Raw genomic sequence first — 22,400 nt, forward strand, 5'->3', positions numbered from 1 at the left:
ATTATTCATTTATTTACTAGAAAGAAATTATGTAGAAAACCTGCCATGACCCCGATTTGAACCGGGGTTGCTGCGGCCACAACGCAGAGTACTAACCACTATACGATCGCGGCTGCTCTGACCTGAAACCATCTTTGAGTTTTCTCTTTTCTGCTCTTCAGTCACCTACAGACCAACTACAGTAAAACCTTCCAGAGGGGGAACGTGGACTTCCTGGAAACTCCTGAGACCATTACCACCATGTTGGTTCCTGGTAAGAACATCCATAGCATCAACAGTGAACTGTGTGACATCAACAGGAAAAAGATTAAGACTGATTCAGGCAGCTTTTGCTGGGGCTGCCGTTAATCATAAAAAGAATCCTCTCCAGACAAACAATCGATTTTTTAAGATTCAAATCAGGGCTCTGCAGTGTTTGAAGTTATTCAAAGGTCATGCTGAGAGATCTCTGCTTTGAGATTTCACCCGACAAATGTGATTAAGCATCAGAGAAATGAGATTGGTTAAGTGCTTGACACTGGGAAATCAACAACGACTCAGTCTACTTGTCTGCACAGTTAACAGTGACTTTTCTTGGTTAAACGTGGCACAATTTGCTCTCCTGGAATAATTTAATTTTTAATATTTTAGCATGTGTTTTTTATGGTTATTTTGTGGGGGTTTTCTCTTCTCTTTTCTATTTCTACCTTTAAAAGTGTCACTTTCAGCATTGGGCCAGTTATTTTTGTTTTGTGTTTCCACTGCAGCCTCCTGGTGGGTCCTCAACAACAACTGAACGTGGACACACACTTCTCTTTACTGATGGGTGCAAACAAACAGCAACTGGCCAACACATCTGGAAGTCCACAGCAAGAGCAACAATGCCGCCCTACCCCTGACACACGCACACACACACGCGCACACACACGCACACACACACACACACACACACACACACGATGAACACATTTTGTGAAGTCATGGTGATTAGTATCTATTTTATGACCTCCATGTTCCTTCATAGTTTGGTGGTAGCTCAAATAGCTCACGCGTGTTTGTTTACGTTCCTCGGCCATCCTAAAAGCAACAATCTCAGTAGACAGTGATCAATCTGATTATCTCATCGCAGTGTTTGACATGACATCATCTATAGTCCAGAGTAGTTCATGAGACAGGTGTGTGTGTTTGTATAGGTTAATTCGTGAAGACCAGCGTGTAAAGTTTTTGTCCCCATTGTTGGTTTTAGGGTTCAGTTGATTTGGGGCTGGGAAGTCTGTTAAAGAATGTCCTCACAGATAGCCATACAAGTATATAGGTGTGTGTGTGTGTGTGTGTGTGTGTGTGTGTGTGTGTGTGTGTATGCATCTGTGTGAGTGACTGAGAGTGACTAGTTGATGAAATTGTATCAACTGTAGCTCTGGAGAGCTCATTAAACCATAATACTGTTGTTTCAGCATTTATTGAGTTAAAATGAGATAAAAGCATAAATAAAGATGATATTATTGTGTATTTGTGGGCTTCTTTTTCTCATTCTGTGAGTGGAAATGATTTCATCTCTCTCTTGGTGTTTTTTTCACATTTGTCTCTCGTCACAATATCTTAAATATGACAAATCAGCCTTTTTCTTTGTTTATATTTTTATGATTATGATTATAAAAATATAATTATTTTTATGATTACGTAAAAGTGATATTTCATGCACAAGCATTATTTATTAGCCTTATTTAATATCTACATTCATTTACTTAAAAATAAAACAGGGTCATGTGAATAAGACCAAAGCAAACACATTTAAAGCCTAACACATTCTGACTTAAGCTTTGCATTTTATTTCCATATATATACTTAGCTAAGCAAACTGCACCACTGTGTGGACAGATAGCAGTACTGAAGCTAGGAGCCACTGCTACTAATTCTTTTTCTTTCACACCCAAACAGGAAAAGCAACTCTGACTGAGCTGCTCCACTATAGGAACAGTATGACCTTCAGCACATAATGAACACCACACTCACTTAAAAAATAAATTTATTAAAACAATTTTAATTAAACAACAACCCTTTTCTTTTAGTGTCTTTCCACTCAGTGTTTCCAAAAAAAAAACACTGAGTCCAAAAAAGCTCAAGGAAAGGTAAAGTGCATCTTCTGAGCCCATCAATTTGTTCCTACCAAGCTGTTGGAACAGTGTAGTATCCAGTAATAGCATCCAGCTAGCAGAAGCATCCAGCTAGCAGCAACGGCCATCTACCAGGAAGGATGGTTCAGTGGAGTCATCAGATGAGGATTTTCCTAAAGTGGTTCATCCAGCAGGAACAGACTACCACAGGAAAGAAAAAACAGCCTACACACAAGTGTGCAGGGAAATTAACCAAAGCATATTCATGACTTCCAGTACCACTAAGTCAGTGTCAATGTCCCTAATGGCTCATCCAGCAGTCTTACCATCATAAAAATACAGATATAAAATATAAACAGAAAAAATAAATGCTATTCAACAAATTTTCTTAGGCATGAACAAATAAACTCGATAATTGTCCTTGTATTGGCCGCCATATTAAGATGGTAGCCAGCCTTGCTTATCCACTAGCTTGTAACAGTCAGCTATCCAGCCTGCTAATAACCTCATTCACAGATTCTACAACATTTAGCTTTCTTCCTTAACAAAATATCACAGTGGTGGATTTGACATCTTGCTGCAGCATAATAAGGTACATCATCATCATCATCAACTTTTATTCGCCACATGCAGTAAACTGCAGTGAAATGAACCCGCCCTCCGACCTTACACACACAACACAGACATCACATGGGGATACAAGTCACAGAACGGTTGCATTACAGAAAAACACTGAAATGTACACTACAATGGGAAAAGTACAAGAGGAAAAAAAAGAGACCTCTACTCATGCTGGGCTACAGGAGGACAGCATGAGAACAGGAAACAAAAAAACTCCTCTGCACAAAAAAGCACATAAATGTCCACAGCACAACATTATGGAGCACGTGACCAGCAACAGGGTTGGGTAGGGAAAAGGAGTAATTCCAGGCAACACAACAGCCATCCTGCCACTGCGCCGACTCACCAGCGCGGGCTCAGACCCGCCTCGTGTTCCCAGGAGGCAACAAGCATCGAAGGCGTTGGAAGGGGAGGGGGGATGTGTGAGTGCTTATCAGTGTAAGTATGTGTGTGTGTGCGTGTCCATAGTTCAGCTGAGACAATGTCCTTCGCCCTATCAGGCTAAGTAAACAGTCTTCCAGCCAACCCAGGTGGCCTTGCATGGGATGGGAAGAATAGTCATCACACAGTCGTTATCAGGGAGTTTTTGTTCGGCTCCAGCCTTGGGCCGTGCAGCTGGCGCCGTGGTGTTCGCATGTTGATGTCGTTGATTTTTCTTTTATGCAAGCAGCTCAGTAGAATTTCAAAGCTGATCTTTAACACTCCGACACTGGTCTCTCAATTTCCCGTTGTAGAGCCGCGAGCCTCCCCATGATGGTATCAAACTTCTGGTCCGTGGTGTTGTCATTCTTTTGATTCTGAGACCTCACAACTGCAGTGAGCCGTTCTGTGATGTGATCCAACTTTCGCTCAAGGGTCTCATTTTGAGCTGGCCTCTCTTTCATGTATCCCATCATATGCTCAATGGTGTTATTTTGAGTCTTCACGGCAGCTGTAAGCGTCTCCAAGGTGTTAACCATGCTGCGTTCGTTGTGAGTCGACTGTTCGAGGGAAAGTAATACACACGAAACAAGACAAGGACACAAGAGGCTAAGCAGGGAAGATAAGGGGAAGGAAGAGAGGAGAAAAGTGCGACCGCCTTCGCCAAGAGCCAAACGAGAACATTCAATTTGACCATGCGCTGCAAGATAACTCGCCAGATGTAATAGCCAATGCCTGTCAGATTCGGCTCAGCTTCAAGTGTGTACCACTACATGACTTCTCTCTCTAATAACACATTAAACCATCAGTTTCAAGTACAAATATCTCGTAAACGTATCCATGGCGACTCATGTTAAATGTACCCAAGTTTCCAGCTGGCAGGGCACACGAAAACAGCATGCTCCTCATCGGATCGACAGGAGGAAAATGAAATTCTACAGCTGCTGGACAGGCGGCTGCTATGGTCATGGCACTGTGCTGCATTCAATGACTGCCAAATTATCAGAAATCTCATATTTCAGAAAATAATCTGGGTTACATATGCATTTTTTCTCTACTCAGGTAACTTAGGTGTCCCATTTGCAGCCAGGGGTGAATAATTATATAATGAAAAACATTCAGAATTATGTTTCTTAGACAGCACATCTGAACGTGAGTTGGGTTAAAATGCAATTTTCCTGGTGATCACATAGTGGATCACACAGATAAATCATATGGAATGGAAGTTGTCAAGCAAGCTCTCTTGGCCATCCTACATGTGTTGTGCATTAATGATGGCTCTGGTATGCAGACTTTTCTCTGTGGTGGGGTCGGGTGGACTGTCTCGGGCTCTGTGGGGCCAGGCGGCGCTGCTGAACTGGGCCCCGGTCCGGATGGGCCTGGGCCCCCTTTCCCTGGTGGGTTGCAAAGTATGGGGGTGCAATTTTATCCCACAACTTAGACATTCACATTACTCACACTCTCATAACACATACATATAGGACCTTGGGGGTGGGCACGCTACACATAATCCAAAAGACCATCAGGGTGTACAATTCCACCCCTGGCGTTGTTGCCCACCTCTCAATTTTAAATACATGTAGACATTTAGGGCTATCAGGTGGGGCTATGCACTTACCTGCTGCTCTCTCTCGCAGGTTGCTCCATGCCCTCCTGGGTTTTAAATGCACCTTAGAACACACAACACAACACCAACACTACATATGAGCGGGCGGAGGGAGGTTTGGAGTCTTCGCACACACACGTTCTCTGCAGCCTGTTGGAGCGGGAGGGGGGGGCTAGGAGGAGGAGTTGGCCGTCCAATTGGGGTCTGGAATGTGGGGCCTCCCTGCTGCTGCCGAGCCAGGGCAGTCTGCTTCTCTCCACCGCAGGGAAAAGGGTAACACTTCTGGGTCTGGGTGCAGTTTCCCCCTCCAGGGGCAAGGGTACCTAGACCTGGGGCTTAGAGTACGCTTGGGGAGTGTGATTGTGTGTACAGTGTCTTTATTTATGTCTGTCTCCACGTTGGGTGAGTGTTGAGTAATTGCGTATGAGAGCATGAGGGTGGGAATGGATGTCTGTATCTGTGTGTGGCTGTATGTCTGTGTCTATATGTCAGGTTGGGTATCAGACGCCACCTCTCTAGGGACATCTCAAGCCCTCCAAGGTATGGAGGCCTATCTCCCCCCACCACTTCCCCTGCCAGTGGCAGACGCCCTCAGACATTGGTGCGTTGGTGGTTCTTTGTGTTTGGGGATGGGCGTACAGGTACACACCGGCTCACTCCTGGTGGCTGGTTATCGGGGCCTGAAGCCCGGGGCTCGCTCGGGCCACTTCGGGGGTGGGGTACCCTCGGCTTGGGACTCGGTCACTCTGGCACAGCTGGCTGCCAGAGTGACCAATGCATTTGATGCTTCATCAAATGCAAATTCTTTTTCCTGTGTCATTGTCAGGAGCATCCAACAGCTGTCTGAAGGACAGTGTGAAGAAATCCATGAATTACTACAAAATTCATGGATTCTGCTCCAAAGGACACGACAGAGGGTAACTTTGCTTAGAAATGAATAGTTAGTCTTTATTGGCATGTTCATTTCTCATTTGCAGTAAAAAATGGGCTTTGTCTCACTGGCAGTTAAACATGTCATAATAAGTATATTAGGGCTCATAGGGGATCTCCCTCCCATCCATCCATTCGCTTCTGCTTATCCTTTTCAGGGTCGCGGGGGGGGGGGGGGGGGGGGGGGGGGGTGCTGGAGCCTATCCCAGCTGTCATAGGGCGAGAGGCGGGGTACACCCTGGACAGGTCGCCAGTCTGTCGCAGGGCTAACACATAGGGACAGACAACCATTCACACTCACATTCATTCGCACATTCACACCTAGTGGCAATTATAACATATTTATTGATTTTTGAGATACACTTTGAGTTAAAATAATTAATTTGGTAATGAATTTTATAACAGTTCTAAACATAATCTGCGTAAATGTGCAGTGATGCTAGAAGTACAATCTCTTTAACCCTTTATCTCGTATAATATTAAACAGGCTGTCTGGAGTTATTTTGTTGTTTTAACTGTAGAAAATGGCATAAAATCTGCTATCAATGTGTGCTTTTGAACTTTTTTTACAATTACTATTATCTGGTAGGTTTTTTTCTCCACTGTGTACTATAACAGTGTAATCAGGGATTAATAAGAGAAATAGACAAAATAAAATAGAAATTTTACAGTTTTTACTGCATGAGGCACTCAAAATGTCCATGAATAAAAGATTTAGAATAGCCAATTTGAAGTATGAACTGTAAAACACTAAACAACAACAAGTGTTTGTTTTTCTGCCCTGTGGTTTGTTTTTCGCATCTCTTTTCTTCTAAATGAGTTCAGGCTTCTGGTAGAGCTCCAAAAAGCACTTGCTCTCAAGCTGTAGCCAAAGGCCTACATTGCACTGCTGACACTTGCGCTCCCTTTTATACAACATTTTGCAGAGTTGATAATAAACCCAGTCTGCTTTGCCTGTATGCTCGACCAGCCACAAATAACTACTTTTTTTAGGTGTTGGAAGAGGGCTGAGCTATGGAAGCCCGTTTCCGCCACTGAAAAAAAGCTAGTATCCATAACTCGAAATTTCGAGCTAATAACTCGAAATTTCGAGCTAATAACTCGAAATTTCGAGTTATGGATACTAGCTTTTTTTTAGTGGCGGAAACGGGCTTCCATACTGAGCAGTGCTGCCAACTCCTCAGTAAGGAAAATCGCTATTGGCTGTCCTAAAAAAAAAAAAAACCATCGCTAAATGATGTCATCGCCTAATTTGCATAATTGGTCCAGCCTATGTAAATGTTACAGACGCTGTAGGAGAGAGAAAAAAAAAAAACATTGTGGAAGAGACATAAAGTGAGTTTAAAAAAAAAAAAAAAAAAAAAAAAAAAACACCCTAAAAGCATTTTGTCACGGCGAGTGAGATGAGCCGTGTGGAAAATAAAGGGGGATCCAAACGCAGGCACTTGTATGGGTGTGAGGGTGGTTTATTAAACACAAAAAGGAAATGGACAAACGGCGAACGGAGCAATGACTAAACTAAACTGGGAACAAACTAACTATAGAACACGAACCTGGACATGAATGAGAGCGGGCGGAAACAGATGATGGTTGACTGCAGGGAGAACACACAGATGAGGCAGGGTGGAAACACAGACGGACCAGCAACAACAATGACGGAAGACATGACTTAAATACACAGAGAACCACAGGGGAATTACACACAGGTGGTGGACACAGCTGGGAATAATCAACAAGACGAGACAAAGGTAAAAATGAACACTCACATTGAAGGAAACTGTTTCCAGGGCCTACTCCGTGGATCGGCTTCCTCCGAGGCGTGGACGTCTATCAGCAGAGAATGTACCTTCACCTATCAGCAGAGAATGTCCCTTAGTCTGTAACACAGTCAAATATATTCTCAAGTAATATTCAAGCATGCCATTCAGCGTGTTAGTACGAGCTCGGGAGCAGCTTGGGAGAACAAGAAAACAGAGACTGCTTTAGATTGTCTTCCCAAAGTGACTCAACTTTATTCACAAGTACAACAGTTTATATAGAGGGTAAAATTCATGAGACAGCAGATTATCAGTTCAAACCAGTACAGACCAAGATAAGGCAGCGTCTTCCTGCCCTTGGGTGAAGAAGCATCCTTTGTGTAGTTTATTAGTTCAGCTACAATTGTGATTATCTCAGCGACATATTTTCAAGGCACAAAACGAAGAGTTCTTACATTAGTGAAATCTGAAACAAACCATTTGGCCTTCAACAGGCGTCTAAAAGATTAAGAAACTAATGTAGCTGAGGGAGTGATCTCTGTGGTATTTCAACCTTGTACCAGCCTGTGATTCTCACACATCAATTCTTGGGTCAAAGAGAAAAACACTGAAACAAAGGGGCCTTATTGAATGACAGAGTTTTCCTGCATGATGTCACTATAAAACAATATCCAGTAAATGCTCCCATGGTACTAAAATACCTAACAGTTCCACTCTTTTTTTATTATTATTTTTAAAAAAAATAATAACTCAAATAGAAAGGAAAAATCACAAATGTAATAACATAATATAAAAAGCAAATCATAAAATGTAATAGTTCACAACCTAATGTTCAATATACACATCAGGAACATCATTGGTAACATCTGGCACATCCTCAGGATCAATTTGTGCTAATTGCAAATACATTGAAGTAGCTGTACTAGTAGCTATACGGGTTATCATTGAGAATGTGGCTTGCAGAAATGTGAACAGGGTTGCACTTTACAATACGAAATAGTAAATAAAAATCCTAAGGTTAATGCAGTAGATATGATTAATAACCTAAATATATAAAAAAGACAGTTCTTTAGTCGTCTCCTGGCCTGGTCCCAGGTTCGAGAGACCCCGTATAAGCGTCGTGTGGTGACAATGGGCATTTCATTTTCTCCATTATCAGGATGAAACGAGTCTATCTTTATCAGGTTAGACATTGTGTGGTACTCTAGGCTTTCTGTTCCTGCTGGATGTTCGAGTACCTTGTTGTTGTTCAGGCGGGGGATCAGAGGGCTTTCTGAGTCTTGGCTCTTTCAGGCGTTGTGTGTTAATCAGTGATTGTGTGTGTGTAGGTGGATTGGATCCGGGCGCTGGCTCGCCTGAGTCGTCATCTATAGGTGTATTGAATCCGGGCGCTGGCTCGCCTGAGTCGTCATCTACTTGATCCGACGCCTTAGGTGGTTTGGTGGGGCTGGTCTTAACCCTGCTGGCATGAATCCACTGAGGTTGTCCGTCTGTTAGGATGCTGGTTCTCGTCACTGCAAGTACAGTCTGGGGGCTGGAACACGCGGCCTCCCCGAGTGCCCTTGGTTTTAGCGACTGTACCAACACCGCATCTCCTGGTTTCCACGGATGGGTTGGATCTATGGAAGGGAGAGGCTGAGAGAGACAAACTTTCTGATAGTTATTATTCAGTGTTTCTACCAGGTTATGAACATAGTCAGACAATGCAGTGTCTATGTCCCCTTCCAATAGCGGTGCCCCTCTGGAGGCTGACCATGGTGTTGGAAACGGTCTTCCCATGATTATTTCAAATGGAGATAATTTGGTTGCTGCGGATGGAGTCATTCTAATCTCGCAGAGGATTTGAGGAAGTAGTTTGATCCAGGTCATTCCTGTTTCTATCATTGCTTTAGTCAGGCGATTTTTTATGGTCCTATTCATTCTTTCTACAACTCCTGAACTCTGAGGATGGTATGGCACATGATATTTCCAGTCTATTGCTAGAGTTTTAGCACACTTTTGAATTACTTCTGATGTGAATGAAGGTCCTCTATCACTGTTAATTTGGTGAGGTATTCCAAATCTGGGTATTATTTCATTGCACAACTTTTGACAGACTACTTCTGCAGTTTCTTTTGATGTTGGGTAAGCTTCTACCCATTTACTAAATTGGTCCACTATTACCAGTAAGTACTTGATGCTTCCTTGTGCTGGCATGTGTGTAAAATCAATTTGTAATGTATGAAATGGGAAATCTGGTTGTGGTAAATGCTGATGTTTTGCTTTTGGTTTTCCTACATTAGTTCGTGCACATGTTAGACAGGTTGCTAATATGCGTTTTACTGCGTGTGATGTTTTCTTGATTACAAATCTTGATTTTATTGCTCCTATTACCCCTCTTTGTCCGACATGACCCACACCGTGAAAATGGCGGACAAGGATTGGCAGTAGTGAAGATGGGAGGGCAATCAAACCCTCAAGGTTTTTGTATAAGCCGTCTCTGTTATCTAAGGTACAATCATTACTTTCCCAGTAAGTGTAATCTAAGGCAGAGGCTTGCTCTTGTATGAATTTTAGGTCAACATTTGTTTCTAAATAGTCTGGGAGCGTGACAAGTGGCAGCTGTAAAGGCAAAGATAATACTTCCCTTCTGGGTGATTGCTGTGAGGCAGCAGCTGCTTTCGCGGTTACGTCTGCAAGAGCATTTCCCACTGCTTCGTCTGTGTCAGCCGTGCTGTGCCCCTTCGTTTTAACAACTGCAATTGCCGATGGCAGCTGTATAGCCTGCAAAAGTCTTTGAACAAGGTCAGAATTAGCGATCGATTTTCCATCAGCAGATCTAAATCCTCTTTGTCTCCACAATGTGCCAAAGTCATGCACCACACCGAATGCATAACGGCTATCAGTGTAAACTGTTACCCGCTTATCCACATGTAACTCACAGGCGCGTATTAAAGCCATGAGCTCTGCTTTTTGTGCTGAGTGAAATGGTAATGAGTGAGCCTCTAGTATGATGTCAGGCAATGTCACCACCGAATAGCCACAAAGAAATAAGTTGTCATTTGGTTTTGAACAGGACCCGTCCACATAAACAATGACTGAGTCTGGGATTGGTGTCTGCTCTAAGTCTGGGCGTGGTGCTGTGGATTCCTGTATACGTGTCATACAATCATGAACGTCAGGGTCGTCTGAACCATCCTGTCGGTCAGAAGAACACAGCATACGAATAAGTAAGTGTGCTGGCGAATTGGGTGTGCTGCTTGCTTTTATAGTGAGATTTGCTGTTGAAGTCAGTGTAGCTTCATAACCTGAGTGACGTTGTGCGGTCATGTGTTGTGTAGTTATGTTTGCTAGAATGGTCGTGACCTGGTGATTGGTGTGTAGAATAGTGTCATGTGAGAGTGTGAGCTTCTCGCAGTCCCTTATCATGATAGAGCAAGCTGCTACTGCTCTCAGGCAGGCCGGCATCCCCTGAACTACTGCTGGCAGCACCTTTGAGTAGAAGGCTACTGGACGGTAGCCACAGCCATGCTCTTGGGCCAATACACCTGCACAGGTTGTGCCGTTCTCTGTGACGTACAGGTGGAACGGTAAGTGGTAGTCAGGCAGACCCAAACAAGGGGCGGAGGTCAGCGCTCCCTGTAATGCATTGAAAGAGGCAGTCATTTCTGTGGACCACAGTATTCGAGGAGGCTTGTCTTTTTTGCAGCATTCACGCAGAATGTGGTCATGAAAAGAACAGTCTGGTATCCACTGTCTGCAATAGTTCACCATGCCTAGGAAAGACAGCATTTCTTTCTGTGTAGTGGGCTTAGGGACAGAGGTCACAGCTTTGACCCTGTCTGTAGTCATAGAACGTTGTCCGTGAGACAGTGTAAATCCCAAATATTGAACAGAAGTCTGACAGTACTGCATTTTCTTTGCTGATGCTTTGTGGCCAGTCTGTTGGAGGTGCTGGAGTAGCATGTGTGTGGCAGTTTGACATAGTTTTTCACTATCAGCACAGAGGAGGAGATCATCTACATACTGGATCAGAGTACAGCCCTCTGGAGGAGTGAAGCCGTCCAGGGTAGCACGTACTACCATTGAGAAAGCCGCAGGGCTGTCTACCATGCCTTGGGGTAAGCGAGTCCATGTGTACTGCTTATCTCTATGTGTAAAAGCAAATATCGGCTGTGTGTCTTTATGCACAGGCACTGAGAAAAAGGCGGAGCACAAATCCACCACAGTAAAATGTGTAGCTGTTGCTGGAATAGATGTCAGTATGCTGGGAACATCTGGAACCAGAGGTGGCAGAGGCATAATGACTGCATTAACTTGCCTTAAGTCTTGTGTGAAACGCCATACGCCAGGTTTGTTAGGCTTTGGCACAGGATTGACAGGAGTGTTATATGGAGATACTGTGGGCTTTATTACTCCAGCTGTCAATAAATCTCCTATGATGATGTCTAAGGCTGCGGCTTTTTCAGCGGAAATGGGATATTGCTTGACATATACCGGCTTGTTGTTTTTCAGCTGAGCATGATAAGGTGTACAGTCAATAAATCCTACATCATTCTCACCTCTTGACCATAATGTCATGTTTTGATATTCAGCTGGCAATGTGACAGCAGAGATAGTACAGTGTATGGGGTAGGTCAGATCTATGTGTTGACATGGTGCAGTGATGTCATAGCCTATGTCTGAGTTATGTGACAAAACCACTGTTCGGCCTTCACTGGTGTGAGCAGTTATCATGTTGTTGAACAGTGTGAGAGAAACAAATATGTGGCTTCCAGGCATGGGGCTACCTGGTAACGGTGTTTGCACATGTTTTTGACACAGAGTGTGACGTGGGATACCAGTCAGATGGATATTGAGTTCATTCTCCGCTGAGGCGTCCAGCTGACACAGAGGCTGTTCCTTCTCCATGGTGTCGGTGCATAGGGCAGAGAAAACATAGCTGTTATCAGTATCTGCAAACATTTCACCCTTTGTGTTAAATGAAATACACAAGTTCATTTTTGCCATTAAATCTCTGCCTAATAGATTCACAGGCGAGTTTGGAATAATTATGAATGGATGATATGTAATTTCATCTGGTTTTGGGCCCCAGCGTGTTTTTAGAGAATGAGTTTTGGGGCATTGCACTAGAGTTCCGTTTATTCCCATGGTGTTGATGCACACAGAGGAAACAGGCCCACTATAGAATTTTCCAGACAGTGAACTTTTAGTGGCTCCACTGTCAACTAAAAAGGAATAAGTCTTTTCACCTATCTCTATATCTAACATGGGCAAGCTTTCTGTGTTACGGGACAATTGCAAATGCAGCATCGTGTGTAGTGCTTCACACTGTCCCTCATCATCACCTGGGCCTCCCTATTGTCGGTCCAGTCTTTCGTTATCATATGGGTGGGGATTAAAATGTGGATTATAAGGTTGCTGCCTAAGTGCAAAGGGGCCATTATTTTGATGTGATTCCTGTCTGCGTTGCCAGTTACCTTGTCTGTAAGAGCTCTGCTTACGCCTAGTGGCAGGAGCTGGTCCTGTGTTCTGTGGTTGAGATCTACCTGCTGCTGATTTGCATTCCGTCCTCCAGTGTCCTATTTTTCCACAATAAAAACATACGTCTCCACTCCTATCTCTCCTTCTGAAATCTCCCTGCTGCGCTTGTTGAGGGGGCGGGGCCCCTGCATACATCATTTTTTCACTTTCCTCTGAGCCTTCAACATCAAAGTTCAACAACATCTTAACACTTTTAGCCTTCGTGCTGTTGGGGAAAAGATCTGCACCAGCTTTTGTTTTGACAAGTGTGATAAAGTTCTTTATTTTCATGTCATAGAGATTATCAGTGGCAGTCAGCTTCAATAGTTGTGAACATTCTGGATGAATATTGTTTAAGAATGTTGCTATGAAAATCTGATCATTTCCTCCTTCAGGCATGCATGCCTCATTAGTCCAGCAGTGTGTGAAACGTTTCATAAACACTAGAATGGATTCATCTGGCTTTTGCTTACACATGGTTACTGCATTTAAATCAATTTTATCTCTAGACATTGTGAGCAGAAATCTCTTTAGATTTTGAAAAAAGGCTGTGATTTTGTCATCATTTATCCACAAAAACGAGGTGGTGTTGGCTGCTTGGTCGTTTTTAGGGTCTAGTTCCTCTACTTCTTCAATAAGCTGAGATTCAGTCACACCTGGGATTCGTTGACATAATATATATCTATAGTCAGGCCCACCCAAGTGGTGGTATCTGGTACTTCTCTGTAATGCAGAAACAAAGGCTGTAGGATTTTGTAGAGGATCGGGAAGTTCTTTAATGGTTGCTGCTAACTCTGAAATTTTAGGGGGTTGAATGCAACACATGTCCCCTATTATCATGAACGGGAGGGAGGTGCTGACGTCATTAAATTGTGATCCCTGCTTTTCTTTATAACGGGTGTTTTTGTGGGGGCCCTCTTGAGTTTTTTCCTCTTTTTTCTGCTTTAAGTAGTTCCTTATTAAATTTCTGGTGTTAGTTATTGCTTTTGGCACAGTTAAACCATTCGCTACTCTAGTGTGGCGCTGAACATGATTATCTATGACAGAAACGGCTTCCTGCAGTTCGGCTTCCGTACGTTCAGTTAAAGGATCTTTCATGATTTCCTCACACTCTGTCATTAACTGTTTTGTTTGCTTTTTATGTTCCTGTAACTCTCTTTCTCGTTCAGTGTATTCTCGTTCCTGTCTTTGATCTAGGTTAAACCAGTCATCTTCTTCTGATTTAGGTGTCATTTCAGTGCCTTCCTCACTCTTTTGGGATTCTGCTGTTAAATCAGGATATACGCGCTGATGACGTGCAGCCGCCGCAGCAGCTATTAATTCTGTTTTTTCATCATAAGGCGGCGGAGCCGTAGGTTGAACGGATGGGCATATAAGGCTAGTTTTTTCTGCAGTGGATTTACTAGAGCCTACACTGGCTTGATTTAAAGCATTTACGTCTGGCTCGGGTCCTTTATTCCATAGTGGTAGCATGCGATTGGTCACATCACGACATTCTATCATATATTTTTTACAGGACTTTTTAATCAGCCTACTTTTCTTATCACAAATAGTATTTAACATTTCTACTGACCTGTTTTCTGGCGATAATCGTTCGGGATAGGGCTCCGGAAATACATTAGGATGCATTAAAGTTATAGTTCTTAAGTTCGAGACGAAATCAGTCACGTAAGCACTTCCGCATGTTCTGGATACGTAATCATGGAAGTCTTCATTGATTCGCGAGCGTGGGTTAAACGTAACCGGAAGTGGGAGTCGTACTGAGCCGCTATTTGTGATTTTATATTTTATTTTTTTCGGTTTTACAGTTAATTTTGAGTTTTTATCGGACCCGTCTAAGGTCTTTGAATTATTCTGACCCATGGTCAGTGATTTCCAGAGGGGTTTAGACGCTTTGAAGGATTTAAGTTAGTTTCTATTTTTGCTGTGGCACACCTGAGGTTACTTGATTTTTTGCTAGCAATTTTATGTTTTTAGTGAGCAACTTCTCACTTTTTAACGAGCAACTTCTCGTTTTATGACCCCAGGCAACTTCCTGTGTCCTTTCTGCTGGTGAGCAACTTCTTAGTTTATGACAGCAGGCAACTTCCTGTGTCCTTTCTGCTTTTATTTTACAAAACAACAGGCAACTTCCTGTGTTTCTATGTGGGCCACTAAATAAGGCTCCTCAGTGTATCCCACTTGTTACTATGTGGGCCACTGAAGGCGGCCTCGTCAGCGTATCCCGTTTCTATGTGGATCACTGAGAAAGGCATAACACAGTCTTATTAAAATAAAAAGACAAGTGCCTACCTTCGTCAGGATCCCACTTCTGACACCAAAATTGAAGGAAACTGTTTCCAGGGCCTACTCCGTGGATCGGCTTCCTCCGAGGCGTGGACGTCTATCAGCAGAGAATGTACCTTCACCTATCAGCAGAGAATGTCCCTTAGTCTGTAACACAGTCAAATATATTCTCAAGTAATATTCAAGCATGCCATTCAGCGTGTTAGTACGAGCTCGGGAGCAGCTTGGGAGAACAAGAAAACAGAGACTGCTTTAGATTGTCTTCCCAAAGTGACTCAACTTTATTCACAAGTACAACAGTTTATATAGAGGGTAAAATTCATGAGACAGCAGATTATCAGTTCAAACCAGTACAGACCAAGATAAGGCAGCGTCTTCCTGCCCTTGGGTGAAGAAGCATCCTTTGTGTAGTTTATTAGTTCAGCTACAATTGTGATTATCTCAGCGACATATTTTCAAGGCACAAAACGAAGAGTTCTTACATTAGTGAAATCTGAAACAAACCATTTGGCCTTCAACAGGCGTCTAAAAGATTAAGAAACTAATGTAGCTGAGGGAGTGATCTCTGTGGTATTTCAACCTTGTACCAGCCTGTGATTCTCACACATCAATTCTTGGGTCAAAGAGAAAAACACTGAAACAAAGGGGCCTTATTGAATGACAGAGTTTTCCTGCATGATGTCACTATAAAACAATATCCAGTAAATGCTCCCATGGTACTAAAATACCTAACACACATGAGACGCAGACCTTCACAATAAAACAGGAAACAAAACACACTTTACTAAGACACAGACTAGACAGAGACAGACTTGAAATGACATGAAACTAAACCCACATCTTAAACCCAGATAAACAGAAACATGGAACTCTAAATAGACATAAACATTATCATAACACGACAAGAGAACAAGAACACAATCCCTAATGCAAACTTAAATCAAAACACAATAAACTCAAAATACTGGGTCCAACGGACCCAGAACCGTGACACATTTAGAATATATTTAGAACTACAAATTAATTTTCTCTTAGTAATTATTGTTTTCAGTAATTCCAACCTTCCTCCTTTATCCGGAATCACTGGCGGAGTTACTTTTTATAGTGTGTGTGTGTGTGTGTGTGTGTGTGTGTGTGTGTGTGTGTGTGTGTGTGTGTGTGTGTGTGTGTGTGTGTGTGTGTGTGTGTTCCTTTAAGTGGTTTTAAACCTTGTGATCCAAAAAAAGTAACAGTAAAAAGAAAATTTTTAACCATTAACAATCAAAATGAACATAGTGTAACGGAGCGAAGGTGATTTTATTTCCACAGTGTCTTTTTTTTTTTAAAGGAAGGAAACCTTCCTCCAAACGGACAGAGCAGTGGAGCCGCCAAGGGAAAGCACACGAATAAAATCTGTATAATTAAAATATAATTTATTATATTTAAATAGTTAAAAATGTAAAATGAATTAAAACAACCTTGGCCAAGGGGTAACACAATAAAAATCAATAAAACAGAACATTAAAAGTCCAGTGGCATCCGCCACGATATAAAAGTCACAAAGAACTAAAAAAGTCCAGCGAAGTGATGTAAAAGGGAAACCCAGCGGAGTCCTCGCCTTCCTCCCCGCATTCCGCGTCCTGGTACGCTGAAGAAAGGGAGGGAGCGGCAGTCACTATTCTTTTCGGCAGTTTTCATTCAATAAAAGGGGATAAGTCGAAGACTTACCCCGGGTGGGCAGAGCTCTCAACTCCGCCCGCCGCTTCTTTAAAACTGCAAATCGGCACCGGCTGTCTCGCCGCCTCTGCTCTCCCGCAGTGCACAAGCTGGGCTCTTGTTGCTACTGCCGTCCGCCTGTTCGCTCTGCGTCCCTAGTCGCTGGTGCTGTCCGTCCTCGTCTTGAACGCCAAGCTCCACCAGCCCCTTCGGCTTGCAGGCGCTGCCGCCTGGCACCACTTACTCCTGGCCGTCTCTCAAGCCTCTCGGTCGAACTTCCTTCCTGTGGTCTGTCAGGCCCTCTTATTGGCCTCTCTGGGATCTCTCGCAGGTGTGATCAGTTTATTATCAGGTAGGGGCGGAGTCTTTCCAGGACAAGTCACCAAATAAATACCATTAAAACATGCAGTAAAACTCATAAAAATAACCCAATGTACAATATTAAACATTAAAAAGATAAAACACAACAAAAACATGCACAGTAAAAAAACTTAGATGACTTGTCCCTTTCCACCCCGTGACAATAGCAAGCCTCTTCAGTGGAAATCAGATGTACAACATGGAGTTAAGGCTCTGCAAGGACATCCGATTTCTAAGTTTGCAATGATTAGAATGATGTATTATAGTGCACCGATTTATATTAGACAAAGAAAAATGTACATTTACCGCTGCTCCCGCCCTGCGTTACAGTGGGAGAGGAGCAACGGCTTCGCTCATGCGCGATTCATTTGCAGTTTTGTACGCATAGGGGTGAATATCTCTTGCTCTGACAGCAGCTGGAGGCGACTGCTGCGTGAGGACTATCTGCCGCCTGTGAGCGCTTTGGCATGGGCGAGGTGCCCACGCCAACACCTGCTTTCACATCAAAACGTCTCCAATAACACCAGAAAAAGTTACCAGATTTGTCGCTAGTCGCTTTTTAGAAAAAAAGTCGCTGATAGGTTCTGAAAACTTGCTAGGTGTAGCGACAAAGTTGCTAAGTTGGTAACACTGGGGCTGGGCAGCGTATGTTTGCTGATGGGTGAGAAGTCATATATAAAAACATAGTATAAAACATAAATGTTCTTACTGGGCCTGGCAGGGAAAATCACCCCTTTGCTGGCCTAAGAAAAGGGACAATTTAAAAAAAAAAACAAAGTACGCACAGTAGTACTGAAATATGTATTGTTAATTATAATGTATTGAATTTATTCATGTAAACCTGTACTGTTGCTGTTTTTGTTAACTGCCACTTTTGATTTCCTCTGCCTGGATTTAAAAGGCCAAATTGAATCAAGGGAGAACGAGAAGAGGATCGGCGAGTGCTTCACCATACAATACAGTGCAGCTGATTAACCTGCAAGAAGAATTTCAAATGATACAGGCTGAAAATGTCAAATTAAAAGAAGAGGCAGAAAAATCAAGAGGAGAAGCTAAAAATTCAAAGTTTGAAACTGAAGTAGTATTGCAGGAATTACTGCATGTGGGTCTCAAACTTAAAGGAGAGAAAATGGGAAAACAACAGGCAGAAAACGAGAATGAAAACATGAAGAAAGAACTGTTGGAAGCTCAAAAAGCATTGGAGGAAGAGAAAACCACAGCACAAGAAGCCAAAAGTAAATATCAAACTGCAAAGAAGGAGGCAGGAAATGTGATTCGGGAATTACAGGAGGTTCAGGAAGCTTTTGAAGAGGAAAGAAGGAAAATGCAGTTGGCAACACAAGAAGCTGCAAATGTAACGGCTGAAGCTGAAAAACTAAGGAAGGAATTACTGCATGTAAAGCAACAACTTCAAGAGGAGGAAAAAACGTAAACATGAGGCAGAAAATGAGATTGAAAATATGAAGAAAGAATTGTTGGAAGCTCAAAAAGTGCTGGAGGAAGAGAAAATTAAAATACAGGAAGCAAAGAAAGAAATGGAAGATACAAAGAGTTACACTCAAAACATGAAGAAGGAACTGATGAAAGTGCAAGAAGAACTTGCAAAAGAGAAAATTGAGGTGAAGGTGTTCTGAAGGCAGGACTGTGATGCAGTTTTCTGCCTCGCCACTAGAGGGCGCGGACGTTTTGTGAGTAATGTTTGACTGGGATGGAAAATGGTGTTCATGAAGGCAGTGTGAATCACAAGTTATGCTCGGGAGCAGTTTATGTGGGTTCAATGAGAGTGTGCGTCCATAAAACTGGTGAGTTACAGGATATTTCTTGTGTAAGAAGGATAGCCTGTATGTTTTCTTGCTCTGGACGTCCTCTGTTTGTACATTTTCTATAAGCTAAGTTATCGCTAAGCTAAGCGGGCTAAGCTAAGCTAAGTTCGCCTAGGCCAAACTGAGTTCAGTTTGAGTTGGGGATTTGTTATGTGTATTTGCCTTCTTTAGTTGGCATCATAAGTGAGTGGGGCACAAGAGTTAAGTGATGGGAAGATGTTTATTTTCTTTGTTGTCAAATATGGTTCAGACTATAAGTAAAAGCCGCCAGCTTAGTATTAGGGCCTATAAGACAAGTATGTGGCTGTAATATGTTATATGGTGATTATTGTTGTCTATAATTTGATTGTAATTTGTGTTCTATTTTCCATTCTGTTTGTAGAACCACACACACACTCATACCCACACCCACGCTAAATCTGCCATTAAAGAGCTGAACGATCATCCCCTGTCCTCGTTAATTTCTGGAGGGTCATAGTGGCACTTGACCTGTGCACACCCTGCGATCACCACCGTAGAACTGAACCTCATATCAGAAATCATCATAACAAAATTGGTCCTTCGAGCCGGATAGGTGATTACAGAGTGAAGATGGATTATGACCCCCAGAGAGCAGGTGCACGTCCACGGAGGGCTGTGCGACCACCAGGATGGATGACTCAGTATGAAGGCTACACACTGCCACCCACTGCTACATTGGAGCAACAGCAGACTAGAGAGGGATACGCCAAGATGACGCCCCTCACCCAGACTCCTGGTTCTATTGGAGCTGCAGGACAGACTCCAGTGTCATCCAGCATCCCTCAGGAGTTCATGAACATTGTGCAGCAACTGCAGGAGGACAACAGGCAACTTCAGATGATGGTAGGAGACATGAGGAGGCAGATGGATCGTAATGTCAGCACGTTGGAATCCACCCGCTTACGTTCTGCCCAGCAACCAGGGGGCTACATTTCAGCTGATAACACTTGGGTCTCCACACCTCTAACTACACAGCCTTTTCCCCTGAGACCAGAGCAGCACAATATATCCTACACACAGGATGCAGCTGAAGAATGGCCAGTACCACCACCTCCAGTTTTTCTCCCAAGAGATCATCCTGATCTACCAGAGGTACAGTCTGTTCCACCTCCACCGCTACCAGCCATTGCACAAGAGCTTAGCCAACGCTTACAAGAGCTACAGTTACAGCAACCCTCAGCCACTGAAACTCCTGAGTTTCAGCCTCGTGCGCCACAGTCCACCCCCTTATCTCAATCACTAGCTGGGCCTAGTTTCGACGCGAACATGCTCCCCCCAGAACAAATGCTGGCTCCCACTACAGCCATAGGTGTAAAGGAGAAGACCTACAGAGGACCATCGCCCTCCATCCCAGAGTTCACGCAGGGTGATCCCAGGCAGTTTGCTAGATTAAGGCTTGCCCTAGACAATATTCTCCCCTTTGATGCAACGGAGAGGTTCAAATATCAGGTCTTATGTGACCACCTTAAATTTGAGGAAGCTCTTTTAATTGCTGACTCCTACAGTAACTCACCTCACCCCTACTCTGACACGATGGCCTCGCTCATTAAACATTACGGTCAGCCGCACCAGCTGTCACTGCAGAGGATAGCAGAGCTTATGGATGAGCCCAGCATCCGCCCACACGTCTGATGACACAACTGGATTCAGAAGGTTTGCACTGAGAGTCCGTGCTCTGGTCGGCATGTTAGAGCAACTTGGGGAAGATGGACACATAGAGCTGCAATGCGGGTCTCATGTTGCTAGACTGACACGAAAGCTACCCCAAGACCTACGTGCTGCTTTCCGCCGCTACCTTTACCCACAGAAAGATGGAATACCATCATTGAGAGACTTTGCAGAGTGGCTGGAGTATGAGCTGGTCATTCAAGAGGGCGGAGATCACACAGAGAAGGTAGAGGAGAGCTCGAGAGACAGGAGCAGCATGAAAAGAGATAAACGAGCCACCAAAAGGACTACCACCGTGCTGCATGGTGCAACACACAACACTGCCCCCCAAAGGTCCTCAGCCACAACCCCTTCCACTTCTGAGGTCCAAGACAAGCACACAGCTTATTGTCCATATTGTAATAACACTCTGCACTTCCTAGATCAATGTGTCAACTTCAAGATGCTGACTAAGGAGCAGAAATCAACTTGGATTAAGTCCAACAATCGCTGTTGGCGTTGTGGGCGGCACCACCAGGCCGCTCAGTGTCGACTTAAAGTGCAGTGTAAGACATGCAGGGGAAAACACCTAGAGGCCCTGCATGAAGTGAATCTCAGACCTGCTGCACCCAATCCACCAATGGAACACGTCGCTGAGCTGGGGAGTAAACCATCTACTGAGGTACTTTATCTAGACCGGCGTGCTGGCTGTAGCCAAGTACTTCTGAAGATAACCAAAGTGCTGCTGCAGAACGGTGAGCACACCCTGGAGACATTCGCCATATTGGATGATGGATCTGAGAGGACGATCCTTCTCCCGGAGGCCACTCAAAGACTGCAGTTACAGGGCACGGCAGAGAGTCTTACTCTACGTACGGTGAGACAAGGATTGAGAACCTTGCATGGCGCATCAGTGACAGTCAAAGTCTCCCCTGCCAGCCAACCATCCAGAACATTCACCATTGAGAGAGCCTTCACAGCAGATGACCTAGGCTTGGCTGAACATTCCTACCCTGTGAAGGCACTTCAACAGAAATATAGACACTTGAGAAGGCTTCCCTTGCAGCCCTTCACAAATGCCCAGCCACTCCTTCTGATCGGCTCTGACTGTCCTCACCTAGTAACGCCCATCAAACCTGTGCGCCTAGGCTTACCTGGAGGACCAGCTGCAGTCAAGACTAGACTTGGTTGGGTACTACAGGGACCAATCCCCTCCCTTAAGCACTCTGCTCAACCACAACAGTGCCTCTTCCTCTCAACTGCCTCTCCTCAATCAGAGCTTCATAGTCAAGTAGAGAGGCTTTGGCAACTTGACACTCTCCCATATCGAAGTGAGAAACTAGTGACACGGTCTCGGAGGGAAGAGCAAGCTATGAGGCTTTTGGAGGCAAAGACGACAAGACTGAATGTTGAGGGAGTAAACAGATGTTCAACTCCCCTTCTGCGTGTCAGTGATATGCCTACACTCCGGGTGCCACCTGAAGCAGTACTCCCCAATCTACGTGGCACGGAGAAGCGCCTCAGTCGAGACCCAGAGAAGGCTAAAGCTTATCAAGCGGAGATGGCAAAGTTGATAGCAGCAGGCTATGTCAGAGAAATCAGTGAGGAGGAAATGAGGGCCTCCACAGAATCATGGTTC

General features: G+C 43.9%; 1 protein-coding gene and 1 long non-coding RNA gene across 3 annotated transcripts in view; one reads left to right on the forward strand and one right to left on the reverse strand.

Moving 5' to 3' along the window:
- necab1 (N-terminal EF-hand calcium binding protein 1) overlaps positions 1-1,488 on the forward strand; it is a 42,490-nt gene extending 41,002 nt beyond the window's left edge. For both annotated transcript variants that reach the window (XM_076879294.1, XM_004548137.5), the window contains 2 exons: positions 162-253; positions 747-1,488. In XM_076879294.1, the coding sequence (XP_076735409.1) occupies positions 162-253; positions 747-775 (121 nt within the window). In that variant the 3' untranslated portion in view covers positions 776-1,488. The remainder of the gene's footprint in view (positions 1-161; positions 254-746) is intronic.
- A 6,163-nt stretch (positions 1,489-7,651) lies between these two features.
- LOC143414804 (uncharacterized) lies at positions 7,652-14,496 on the reverse strand. Its single transcript, XR_013095479.1, has 2 exons — positions 12,197-14,496; positions 7,652-10,200 (listed from the first exon to the last, which is right to left on the reverse strand). It is a non-coding gene; the product is annotated as an uncharacterized LOC143414804 (long non-coding RNA).
- Between the last annotated feature and the right edge of the window lie 7,904 nt (positions 14,497-22,400).

The sequence above is a fragment of the Maylandia zebra genome, linkage group LG22, assembly GCF_041146795.1.
Source record: "Maylandia zebra isolate NMK-2024a linkage group LG22, Mzebra_GT3a, whole genome shotgun sequence".
In the NCBI taxonomy this organism is placed as follows: domain Eukaryota; kingdom Metazoa; phylum Chordata; class Actinopteri; order Cichliformes; family Cichlidae; genus Maylandia; species Maylandia zebra.